This window comes from Pristiophorus japonicus, chromosome 9 (assembly GCF_044704955.1).
Source record: "Pristiophorus japonicus isolate sPriJap1 chromosome 9, sPriJap1.hap1, whole genome shotgun sequence".
Lineage (NCBI taxonomy): Eukaryota > Metazoa > Chordata > Chondrichthyes > Pristiophoridae > Pristiophorus > Pristiophorus japonicus.
This window is the reverse complement of record NC_091985.1, coordinates 123,746,761-123,759,512: the sequence shown is the minus strand read 5'-3', so window position 1 is coordinate 123,759,512 and position 12,752 is coordinate 123,746,761. Positions and strand designations below refer to the sequence as shown.

Genomic DNA, 12,752 nt, shown 5'->3' with positions numbered 1-12,752 from the left:
CTCATCTCAGTCCTAAATTGCCAGCCCCTTATTCTGAGGCTGTGACACCTGGTTCTAGACTCCCCAGCCTAGGGAAACATCCTCCCAGCATCTACTGTGTCAAGCCCTGTAAGAATTTTGTATGTTTCAATGAGATCACCTCTCATTCTTCTAAACTCTAGAGAATATAGGCCTTGTCTACTCAATCTCTCCTCATAGGACAATCCCCCCTATCCCAGGAATCAGTCTGGTGAATCTTTGTTGCACTCCCTCAATGGCAAGTATATTCTTCCTTAGATAAGGAGACCAAAATTGTACACAGTACTCTAGGTGCGGTGTCACCAGGGCCCTATATAATTGCAGTAATCTTATACTCAAAGCCTCTTGTAATATAGGCCAACATACCATTTACTTTCTTAATTGCTTGCTGTACCTGCATGTTAACTTTCAGTGATTCGTGTACAAGGACACCCAGGTCCCATTCAAATCTTCGCGCATGCGTGGTTATTCCCATTGAAAAGCCGGTGCGCGGCCTGTACAGAACCACTAGACCACCGCGTGGCTGCACACCTTAATGAGATCAATGAATGTCACCAAAGCATTTGTTAATCCTGGGCTCTGCAACCTCTGAAGGCAGTGCTCATAAAAAGTGTACTTCCTGTTTGTGGAAACAACATTCACTCACGGGCAGCACTGTACAATCACTGAAAAACAAAGCAGGCCGAACTGTAACAGCACAGAAATTACTAAGACTCTCTGACAGAGCGGACAACCGGATGATGAGGGGTAGAAATCTTAATTTCAGTTTTAATGAGCTTGTTATTTATTACAGTGACAGCTGTGGCTCAGTGGGTAGCATTCTCGCCTCAGACTCAGGAGGTTGTGGGTTCAAGTCCCACTCCACAGACTTGAGCACAAATATCTCGGCTGACACTCCAGTGCAGTACTGAGGGAGTGCTGCACTGTCGGAGGTGCTGTCTTTCAGATGAGATGTTAAACCGAGGCCCCACCTGCTCTCTCAGGTGGACATAAAAGATCCTAGGGCATTAGACAGCTAGAGTACTGTGTGCAGTTCTGGACACAATATCACAGGGTACAGAGGAGATTTATGAGGCTGTTGCCTGGACTGGAGAATTTTAGCTATGAGGAAAGATTAGATAGGCTAGGGTTGTTTTCTTTGGAACAGAGGAGGCTGAGGGGAGACCTTATTGAGGTGTATAAAATTATGAGGGGCCTCAATAGGGTGGATAGGAAGGACCATTTCTCTTAGCAGAGAGGTCAACAACCGTGGGCATAGATTTAAAGTAATTAGTAGGAAGTTTAGAGGGGATGTGAAGGGAAATCTTTCCAACCAGAGGGTGGTGGAGGTCTGGAACTCACTACCTGAAAGAGTGGTAGAGGCAAAAACCCTCACCACATTTAAAAAATACCTGGATATGCACTTGAAGTGCTGTAACCTACAAGGCTACGGACCAAGAGCTGGTAAGTGTGATTAGGCTGGATAGCTCTTTGTCGGCCGGCCAGAACACGTTGGGCCAAAATGGTCTCCTTCTAATCTGTAAATTTTTATGATTCTATTCTATGACTATTTCGAAGAAGAACAGGGTGCCCTAGCCAATATTTATCCCTCAATCAATATTAAAAAAACCCAGATTATCTGGTCATTATCAATTGCTATTTGTGGGAGCTTGCTGTGCGCAAATTGGCTGCAGCATTTCCTACATTACAACAGTGGCCACACTTCAAAAGTGCTTCATTGGCTGTAAACTGCTTTGGGATGTCTGAGGTCAGGACAGGCTCTATAGAAATGCAAGTCTTTCTTTTTTTCTTATTGTACATTCTTATGCTAAACATTTCTTGTTTTTCCAGTCCTGCTATCTATAAAGTGACTGACCTACACTACAGAGGCAATATACTTTTAGCATTCATCAAAGAAACTACCCACATACATGTATAGTCATACACATTTATAGAAAACGTAGGGTCAAGTGGCAACATTTCAGCTATTTTCAGTTCACTTAGAAATGGACTGCTTGAAGTGAGCTTGGTTGCCTCTATTGTATACCGCTTCAGAGTTCCATCTTCTGCAGAAACATCAACTTCAATTTTATTTACACCGTCTTTGAGGGTGATCAATTTACCACCATTTGCACCCTACAAGAAAAGAATAGCAATAATTTCACCAAATTACAGAATATTATGTGGATAATTATTGTTGTCACAATCATTTGGATAAGCTGTTGTTACCTATTTTTTAAATTCATTCATGGGATGTGGGCATCACTGGCAAGACCAGTATTTATAGCCCATCCCTAATTGCCCTTGAGAAGGTGGTGGTGAGCTGCCTTCTTGAACTACATAGGGCAGTTAAGAGTCATTGCTGTGGGTCTGGAGTCACATATAGGCCAGACCAGGTAAGGGCGGCAGATTTCCACCCCGAAAGGGCATTAGTGAACCAGATGGGTTTTTATGACAATCCGTTTCATGGCCACCAAATGTAAATTCCACGGTTACCGTGATCTCTGGATCTCTGGATCATTAGTGCAGGCCTCTGGATTACATATCCAGTAACATAAGCACTATGCTACCGTATCCCAGATAGAAGTTGACAATGAGATCATTGACCCAGTAAGTCAAGAACCTTGTACACCTCCATAAATTCTCTCCCCAAGCTGTGAAGGTGATAATGACACCGAGTGACACTCAGGGTAGGTAATGTTTATATGGCGATGTGAGGGACAGTTATGTGAACAATTCCTGGTCAATATCTCAAAAGTGTCAGTTTGGCTCAACTGTAGCACTCTTATCCCTAAGTCAGACGATTGTGAATTCAAGACCAATGTTCCCTTTAATTTTTGGGGGGTAAGGCTGGAAAGTGGGATTAGGTTGGCTAGCCTCTTATTGGCCGGCATGGACACAATGGGCCGAAATGGCCTCCTTCTGTGCTGTAAATTTCTATGATTCTATGATATTGGCTACTTTGTTTGCCTAGAAAACAATAGTGGCTACATTTCAAACATAATTAAATCTGTTCCATCAGATTGGTTATGTTTGAAGAATGAAAAACACTAAAGAAATTAATTGCTCCTCAAATACAAAAATAGATGTTGTATTTTATACCCAGCTATGTGCTATCATCAATGTCCAATGCAATTTAGTGTCCCCTCCCTGCCCTTGATCTTTCTGAGAGTACATTTATACTTCAACTTTAATGTCACTACATAGCGGTTTCCACTTTGCAGTGATGCTGAAGTTGCAGTACCTGTATAAATTCAAGCTGACTCCAGTGAGCAGAGGCAGGAAATTCTGGAAGCCTACAATTGTACATTCTTGGGTTTGATACAGTATAGAGTATCCCTTGCAGTGTGGTGTCAAATTTGTTTTAAAAAATGCTCACAAGGCCTCCTGAACTATTTTTAAACCTACCTTTAGCTGATTCAAATGGTTCGGGAATGTCGACGCTCCTACCAAAAGCATCTAAATTGTGCTTCTCCTTGGATAGGAGGATTGCAGTTTGAGCAAAGTAGTATAAAAAAGGTACCGGCTGGTTGTATTGAGTGTCAGACATCATGGCCAACGCAGCATGTGCCTCTGAAATCTCTGTTGCATTACTGCAACATCTTCACCAGTTACCATTTATTCCTTGGCACACAATCAACTTTTGGTGGAAAACCTGGTATAAGTGAAAATAGTTACTTGGTGGATTTTGTTTGTATCACCCAAGGCTGCCTAGGCATGAAGCTCTGGAAGTCTCTCCCTAAACCATTCCAACTCTCTGTCCTCCTTTAGGATGCTGCTTAAAACCTACTTCTATGATTAAGCTTTTTTGGCCCAATATTTCCTTTCAGTGGCTTGGTGTCAAATGTTGTTTGATAAATCGCTCCTGTAAAGCACTTTCGGACATTTTACTACATTAAAGAGAACTACATAAATCCAAATTGTTGTTGTTACATAGAATGTACAGCATAGAAACAGACCATTCAGCCCAACTAGTCTGTGCTGGTGTTTATACTCCACGAGTCTCCTCCCATTCCATCTGCCAAAGTTTGAATTGCACTAATGCCAACACAATTTCTGAGTGAACTAAAGCATGATCTCGCAATGAAATTCCGAAATCTCAGGATTTTTTGGGAAGTGATTGCTGGCAAGGCATATCAGTCATTTGGAGGAGCATGAAAACCCATTTAGCTGACACTAATTGGTTGTTATTTCCCTGTCGCTGATGAGTTGCTATTTCTCCATCTCTGATTGGCTGCTGTACTGATGCAAATGATTTACTGCAGTGTCCCGTGTCCTGATTGGCTCATGACTGCTACCCGCGAAGCATTGTGCCAGTTTGCCCGGCAATCTCAGTCATGTCCGAGACCTGGGCCTACCCGCTCGGTGTGAGAACAGCCCGAGTGAAGAGTTGGATCTGGAGTTTGCAGCTTGAGCGGAGATAGGCCCTTCCCAACCAGCACTGATAGCCCAAGCAGTAGGCAGTGGCGGCAGCAGGTAATGGAGGAGCTTAGGTTGGGGGTGAGATCGCCAGGGATCTGGGAGGGGACGGGAGTGGATTGGTGTCACCTTCATTGGGCCCACATAGGAATTTGGGGAAGGAGATTTGCCCCTTTGTGAGGAGAGGACTACCCTATGGGTTTCCTATGGGAGAGCAGGGCTTTGCCCCTTTGGGGGGGGGGGGGGAAGAGAAAGGGAATTTGCCTAGGTTTGGGGGAGGGGATTTACCTCCATGAGCCCCCTGCACATTCTTATTGTGTAGTTCCAGTTCACAATAATATTCTTACCAGAAATTGAAATGAGGTTTGCTCCCATGGGCTGGGATGTGGGGTACTGGCTGGTGTGAAGGAGTTGTGGGTACAACCCAAGGCTGTGTGGGAGCAAGTCATGTGTTGACCGAGATATTTGCCCGGGAGTGGGATGATCTGAGAGGCCTCAGCTGAGCTGAAAACCTGCTCTCAGACCGACTGAGGAGCCCGCGTGACCTTAAACTGAGATGCATAGCAACGCGGTAATAACAGATAGGGTTTTTTTTAAAAAACACTTTTCTGTGTAAAGCATTTTCGAATGCAGTAATATTGTTTCTGTAAAGAACTCTGACTTGTTAGAAATTAAATAAACCAATAATTATGTGTTATCAACTGTCACTATCTATATTGGTTTATGTCTGAAGAGAAAATAGCAACTCATGATTACCAAATCTCGATTTTTTAAAGAGTTTGTCTCTTGATATACGAGACGATGGGGTTGGCATTACTGGAATTGTATTTTGCTGAAGTTTTTTAAAGGACTGCTGATGGAACAGGCTGACACTTACAATGACCTGGTAAGAGGCGCCGCTGCCGCTCGGCACCGGATTGATGGTAAGCTTCTCCGTATTGCTGCCGATCGTCACTTTATAAAAAGTGATATCGGGGACAAAAATAGGTTTTAACGTCCCGGGAGAAACCGAGAGCATCCTTAAATCGCAGTCATCCATGGCCTCCTGCTCCGATAGGAACGATTCTATGAAGACATAGATTAGTGGTTTCAACGTTGTCCGCTCTCCCAGCTGGGCCGCACCTCGCCCCGCTCACCGTCCGTCCAAACTCAACAGGACGCCGCTCCCATGGTAACGGGGCTCTGACAAACTCCGACTGAGGGGGCAAACTGGGGTCAGGTTTCTTATTAAATGGCTTATAAACAGTTAATAGTCGACTATTCTGTTACACGGCAAAAAAACCCAGATCGCATTAGACGTGGTAGATTTATTTTCAACGGACTGCCCTTAATTTAAAGTATCGACTCTTCACCAAGAAATGACTACAAATACCAGCATGCCCTGCGAGTCTCGCACATGCGCATGAAGGGACGTGGATTCGAAAGAGCGAATTTTCGATTATTCTATCACAGGGCACACTTGTATTGAATTAGCCGTCATGATAAACTAGTAAATTTATTTAAAGCTTCGCGTCTTGCTGAACGTGACAACATGACTACAATTACCAGCATGCCTTGAGTGTCTTGCACATGCGTATGAAGGGACGGAGTTTCTAAAACAGCTAATATTCGATTCTTCTATGACATGGCACAAATATATTGATTTATATGTTGTATTACACTGGTATTTCTAACGGTCTGTTCCAATTTAACGCCTTAGGTATTTCCCAAACCTGACAAGAAATGACTGCAATTACCAGCATGCTCTGCATTTACTGCACATGCGCATTCAGGGTCGTGCTCGCTCCACCCCCGGGCGGTGCAGGAGGCGGTTGTACGTCCCTGTGGGGCTCTGCAACATGGCGGCTTCCGAGCCTTTAAGTGAAGAATATCCGACAGAAATTCACGAGTCTCTTGTGGGGTTTGAAGAATCTGTAAAGTCTGCCGACGGGATGTTGAAGAGTCTGATGTCCGTTCCCAGGAGTGAGCTGCTCCAGAAGGTAACGAACGGCCTGCTGTCAGCAAGAAAAGAAAGCAGGGACTTTCATTTATATAGCACCTTTCAGGACCTCAGGACCTCAGGACATCCCAAAGTGCTTTATAACCAATGAAGTACTTTTTGAAGTGTGGTCATTGTTGTAATGTAGGAAACGTGGCAGCCAATTTGCGCACAGCAAGCTCCCACAAACAACAATGTGATAATGACCAGATAATCTTTTTTTTTAGTGATGTTGATTGAGGGATAAATATTGGCCAGGATACTGGGGATAACTCCCCTGCTCTTCCAATAGTGCCTAGGGATCTTTTACATCCACCTGAGAGAGCAGAGGGACGGGCCTTGGTTTAATGTCTCGTCTGTAAGCCTGGCAGTGCAGCACTCTATTAGCACTGCACAGGAGTGTCAGCCTCGATTTTTGTGCTCGAATCTCTGGAGTGGAACTGGAATCCACAACCTTCTGACTCGGAGGCAAGAGTGACACTCCACTTGCTCAAGATCCCAATAATTAATACAAATGTGAAAAATTATACTAGAAATCTGAAATAAAAAGGGAAAATGTGGGAAAACACTCCGGGTCAGGTAGCTTCTGTGGAGCAAGACATAGAGTTATTGGGCTGAAAATGATGGCCTCGCCCGGTGTGTACAAACTGCATGCACCTGGCGAAGCCTCACAAAAGCCAGTTCTAGGCGCGCGATGCGCATGCGCCAGCAATCGGCTTTTCTGATCTGTCAAAATTTCTTTAGACAGATCCTACGATCTCTGCAGGAAGGACATCCGCGGGGTAGAGATTAGGCTATTTGCCCAACTCTTGCCCAGCGAATTCTTTTAAACTCTTAGGCCTGGTATAGCCTACTTTTACCTGTGTAAGACTTTTAAAACATAAGAAAACTAAATTTAATCATTCATTTTTATATTTAAAAACTCTGTCCATTAAGGTAAGTTTATTTGACCCATTAAAATATATTAAAAACATTTTCCCCCAAATATTTTTTTTCTAAAACATTTAACTACATTCATAAGAACATAAGAACATCAGAATTAGGAACAGGAGTAGGCCATCTAGCCCCTCAAGCCTACTCCGCCATTCAACAAGATCATGACTGATCTGGCCGTCGACTCAGCTCCACTTACCCGCCCGCTCCCCGTAACCCTTAATTCCCTTATTGGTTAAAAATCTATCTCTCTGTGATTTGAATACATTCAATGAGCTAGCCACAACTGCTTCCTTGGGCAAAGAATTTCACAGATTCACAACCCTCTGGGAGAAGAAATTTCTTCTCAACTTGGTTTTAAATTGGCTCCCTTGTATTTTGAGGCTGTGCCCCCAAGTTCTAATCTCCCTGACCAGTGGAAACAACCTCTCTGCCTCTATCTTGTCTATCTCTTTCATTATTTTAAATGTTTCTATACGATCACCCCTCATCCTTCTGAACTCCAACGAGTAAAGACCCAGTCTACTCAATCTATCATCATAAGGTAACCCCCTCATCTCTGGAATCAGCCCAGTGAATCGTCTCTGTACCCCCTCCAAAGCTAGTATATCCTTCCTTAAGTAAGGTGACCAAAACTGCACGCAGTACTCCAGGTGTGGCCTCACCAATACCCTGTACAGTTGCAGCAGGACCTCCCTGCTTTTGTACTCCATCCCCCTCGCAATGAAGGCCAACATTCCATTCGCCTTCCTGATTACCTGCAAACCAACTTTTTGGGATTCATGCGCAAGGACCCCAGGTCCCTCTGCACCGCAGCATGTTGTAATTTCTCCCCATTCAAATAATAATCCCTTTTACTGTTTTTTTTTCCCAAGGTGGATGACCTCACACTTTCCGACATTGTATTCCATCTGCCAAACCTTAGCCCATTCGCTTAACCTATCTAAATCTCTTTGCAGCCTCTCCTGTGTCTTCTACACAACCTGCTTTCCCACTAATCTTTGTGTCATCTGCAAATATTGTTACACTACACTCTGTCCCCTCTTCCAGGTCATCTATGTATATTGTAAACCGTTGTGGTCCCAGCACCAATTTCAATTAATTTTAAGTATGTGAGATGTTTTATTTATTGCGTTGTGTTTCTTGTTTTAGGGGGTTATTCTCATTGATAGTAATGGGAGCTCGTAAAAACGGAGTTCCCATTATTATCGACTTGAAAAAATAAGGGGAAAATTCCGGTCGAAGGCTTCCTTCGGACGAACGCTCGACATGAGACTCCCAAAGCAAGCGCGCTACTCGGAGCTCCGACACGGCAAGCAAGCCCCAGGTGGGCAGAGGAAACGTTTCAAGGGCAACCTCAAAGCCTCCTTGATAAAGTGCAACATTCCCACTGGCACCTGGGAATCCCTGGCCCAAGACTGCCTGAAGTAGAGGAAGAGCATCCGGAAGGGCGCTGAGCATCTCGAGTTTCGTTGCCGAGAGCATGCGGAAATCCAGCACAGACATCGGAAGGAGTGTGCGGCACACCAGCCCCACCCATCCTTTCCTTCAACCACTATCTGCCCCATCTGTGACAGAGACTGTAATTCCTGATTTGGACTGTACAGTCACCTGAGAACTCACTTTGAGTGGAAGCAAGTCTTCCTCGATTTCGAGGGACTGCCTATGATGATGACAATGAGAATACTAGATAGTGATTGGTGGTCCAGGCCCATGTGATTCCAATCTAGACTTGCGTACGTGGAAGACATGTTTCCGTATACTGCGCAGTGAATGAAGGCCTCAGACCGGAATCCTACATTCCTCTGGGGCCACCGGGTATTTTCGGTTCAGAGGTGTTCGTCCGAAGGAAGCCTCTGACCGGAATTTTCCCCTTATTGTTTCAAGTCGATAACCTTTCACTAAAACCTGTTTCTCTCCACACAAGCTGCCTCTCTTGTTTTTTATCCCAATACTTAATGGTCCTTTCAATATCTAGAAGATGGATGCTGAAATATAAACAGAAAATGCTAGAATTTCAAAGATGCTGCCTGATCTGCTGAGTATTTCCAACATTTTGTGACTTTAAAACCTGCTGCTATGGTTTCTTCCTCAAAGTTCACCTCTTATCCTCTCTCATTACTGCCCCATAATCCGAACTTTTTTTTTCTCGAGTCCTCGAATGTGCTATGGCCAATCAGTTCCATGCACTCATCTCTCTCAATTTCCCTGTTTGAATCCATCAATCTGACTGACTTCCATCTCACCCACATCACAGACCACTGGGATCAAAATCACCACTTGTGCTTATGACCATTACCGTGGTGTGTTATTCCTCCTTGAACCCTCTGCGGTGTTTGATATGATTGACCATCCATGCCTTTCACAATGTTCAGACATCCCCAAGCACTTCACAGCCAATGAATTTTTGAAGTGCAGACAGTTACGATGTGGCTAAATCTGGCAGCCATTTTTGGATACTGTAAGATTTCATAAACAGCCGTGAGATGATGATCAATCTGTTCTGATGGTGGTGTAGGTTGACAAATTAATGTCTAGGGCACCTAGAAAAATCTTTGCTTTTCTTTGAAAACATGTCGTAAAACTTAATGTTGACTGACCGGCTGGACGGGGCTTTAGTTAATGACCCATCTGGGAAAAAAACGGCACATCTGACAATGCAGCCCTCCCCTCCCCGTATTGCAATGAAATTTCAACTTCGATCTTCGATTATGTGCTCAAATATTGAACCCCATAGCCTCTGGCTTTAAGGTGAGTGTGTTGCCAACTGAACCTCCATTTTTGAACATGTTTCCAGCTATCTCTTGTAATGCTGCTTTCTGTAATGTATCCTGGGAGTCTTATGTGAAAGGCACAATATAAACAACAACTTGTATTTGTAGAGCACCTTTAACTTAGTAAAATGTCCCAATCTGCTTCACAGTTGCGTTTTCAGATAAACTTTGCCTCCAAGCCATATAAGGAGCTATCATGACAGGTGACCAAAAGCTTGGTCAAAGTGTCTTAAAGGAGGTAGAGAGGGATAGGGAGGGCAGTCTAGAGCTTAGGACCTTGGCATCTGAAGGCACAGTCGCCAATGGGGGGGATGAACCAAATTGGCGATGAGTAACTGGCCAGAATTGGAGTAACGCAAAGATCGCGAAGAGTTGTAGGGCTGGAGGAGTTTAGAGATAGGGAGGGAGGGCCATGGAGAGATTTGAACACAAGAATTAGAATTTTAAAATTGCAGGTGGAAGATGGGACGCCGGCCAGAAGAGCATTGGAATGCAGACAACTCTCGATTATCCGGGTCCCTCGGGGATTGGGCTATTCTGGGTAAACAATTTTTCCGTTACGGTGAGTCTACATTTTAAAGTTAAATAAATACAATCGTTAGGGTGAGTTTACATTTGTAAGTTAAAACTTTAATGAATCAATACAAACAGTAACAAAAGCTGGACATTACCAGCATGCATGTGCAGGTTCTGTGCCTGGAACCTGGTGCTGGCTCTGCCCCCGTTCCCAACGTCAGCGGTGGCCGCTAGAGACAGCGGCGGCCGCTAGAGACAGCGGCTGCAACAGCGCGCACACACACGCACCAGCAAAACGAGGGCAGAGGAGGGTGATTTTTACGGTGAGAGAGAGGGAGGGAGAGAGTGAGTGTGTGTGTGAGAGAGAGAGAATGAGCAAATACAAATGAGCACAGTGGAAGGAGATTTTTCCAAATTATTTGGGGCTGTCTTTTCACTTGTTAGCAACAGAATTTAAAATCCCGTTACAACGGTTTTCCGTTGGACCTGTGTACGGATAATTGAGAGTTCCCTGTAGTTGAATCTGGAGGTAATCTCGATGAGGATTTCAGCAGCAGATGGGCTGAGGTAGGGAGCAGAGACGGGCGATTATGGAGGTGGGAATAGGCAGTCAGCGATGGAGAGGATTTGGATTTGGAAGCTCAACTCTGGATCAACAAGAAGCTGAGGTTGTGCTGTGGTTGTAACTTTCCCCAAACATCAAGATATAATTGATAGACTGAAACTTTCTCACACCCCTGAAAAGAAGTTGACAAGAAACCGATGAGAAGAACCACATAATACTGCAAATGATGGGTGGGGAAGAGAGAGTGAGCCTTGAAAATATAGTAGATATTTGTACAGATACTTTTTAATCCTTTCTAGTAGTAAGGCAAATGTAATGCCCCTATACAAAAAACAGGAAACTATAGACCAGTTAGCCTAACATCTGTAGTTGGGAAAATATTGGAGTCCATTATTAAAGAAGCTGTAACAGGACATTTGGAAAAGCAAAATTTGGTCCAGCAAAGTCAGCATGGATTTATGAAGGGGAAATCATGTTTGACAAATTTACTGGAATTCTTTGAGGATGTAACGAACAGGGTGGATAAAGGGGAACCAGTGGATGTGGTGTATTTGGACTTCCAAAAGGCATTTGACAAGGTGCCACACAAAAGGTTACTGCACAAGATAAAAATTCATCGGGTTGGGGGTAATATATTAGCATGGATAGAAGATTGGCTGACAAACAGAAAACAGAGAGTCGGGATAAATGGTTCATTCTCTGGTCGGCTACCAGTAACGAGTGGGGTGCCGCAGGGATCAGTGCTGTGATCTCAACTATTTACAATCTATATTAACGACTTGGAAGAGGGGACTGAGTGTAACGTAGCCAAGTTTGCTGACGATACAAAGGTGGGAGGTGGGAGGAAGGGCAATGTGTGAGGAGGACATAAAGAGGCTGCAGGAGGACATAGACAGGCTAAGTGAATGGGCAAGAATTTGGCAGATGGAGTATAATGTTGGAAAGTGTGAGGTCATGCACTTTGGCAGAAAAAAAATCAAAGAGCAAGTTATTATTGAAATGGAGAAAGTTTGCAAAGTGCTGCAGTACAGCAGGATCTGGGGGTACTTGTGCAAGAAACACAAAAGGATAGTATGCAGGTACAGCAAGTGATCAGGAAGGCCAATGGAATATTGGCCTTTATTGAAAAGGGGATGGAGTATAAAAGCAGGGAAGTCTTGTTACAGCGGTATTAGTGAGGCCACACCTGGAATACTGTGTGCAATTTTGTTTTCCACATTTACGAAAGGATATACTTGCGCTGGAGGCAGTTCAGAAAAGGTTCACTAGGTTGATTCCGGGGATGAGGGGGTTGACTGATGAAAGGTTGAGTAGGTTGGGCCACTACTCATTGGAATTTAGAAGACCTGAGAGGTGATCTTATAGAAATGTATAAGATTATGAGGGGGCTTGACAAGGTGGATGCAGAGAGGATGTCTCCACTGATGGAGACTAAAACTAGAGGGCATGATCTTAGAATAAGGGGCCACCCTTTTAGAACTGAGATGAGAAATTTCTTCTCTGAGGGTTGTGAATCTGTGGAATTCGCTGCTTCAGAGAGCTGTGGAAGCTGGGACATTGAATAAATTTA

At 44.1% G+C, this 12,752-nt stretch overlaps 2 protein-coding genes across 6 annotated transcripts in view; one reads left to right on the top strand and one right to left on the bottom strand.

Moving 5' to 3' along the window:
• Positions 1-5,552, bottom strand: part of LOC139273207 (uncharacterized) — a 234,970-nt gene extending 229,418 nt beyond the window's left edge. For all 4 annotated transcript variants that reach the window (XM_070889796.1, XM_070889799.1, XM_070889798.1 and 1 more), the window contains exons 1-2: positions 5,294-5,552; positions 1,929-2,133 (exon numbers count right to left, since the gene is read on the bottom strand). In XM_070889796.1, the coding sequence (XP_070745897.1) occupies positions 1,929-2,133; positions 5,294-5,455 (367 nt within the window). In that variant the 5' untranslated portion in view covers positions 5,456-5,552. The remainder of the gene's footprint in view (positions 1-1,928; positions 2,134-5,293) is intronic.
• A 586-nt stretch (positions 5,553-6,138) lies between these two features.
• Positions 6,139-12,752, top strand: part of c1d (C1D nuclear receptor corepressor) — a 44,050-nt gene continuing 37,436 nt past the window's right edge. The window contains exon 1 of one of the 2 annotated variants that reach the window (XM_070889795.1): positions 6,139-6,395. In XM_070889795.1, coding sequence (XP_070745896.1) covers positions 6,177-6,395 — 219 coding nt within the window. In that variant the 5' untranslated portion in view covers positions 6,139-6,176. The remainder of the gene's footprint in view (positions 6,396-12,752) is intronic. The other variant, XM_070889794.1, reaches the window with a different exon arrangement.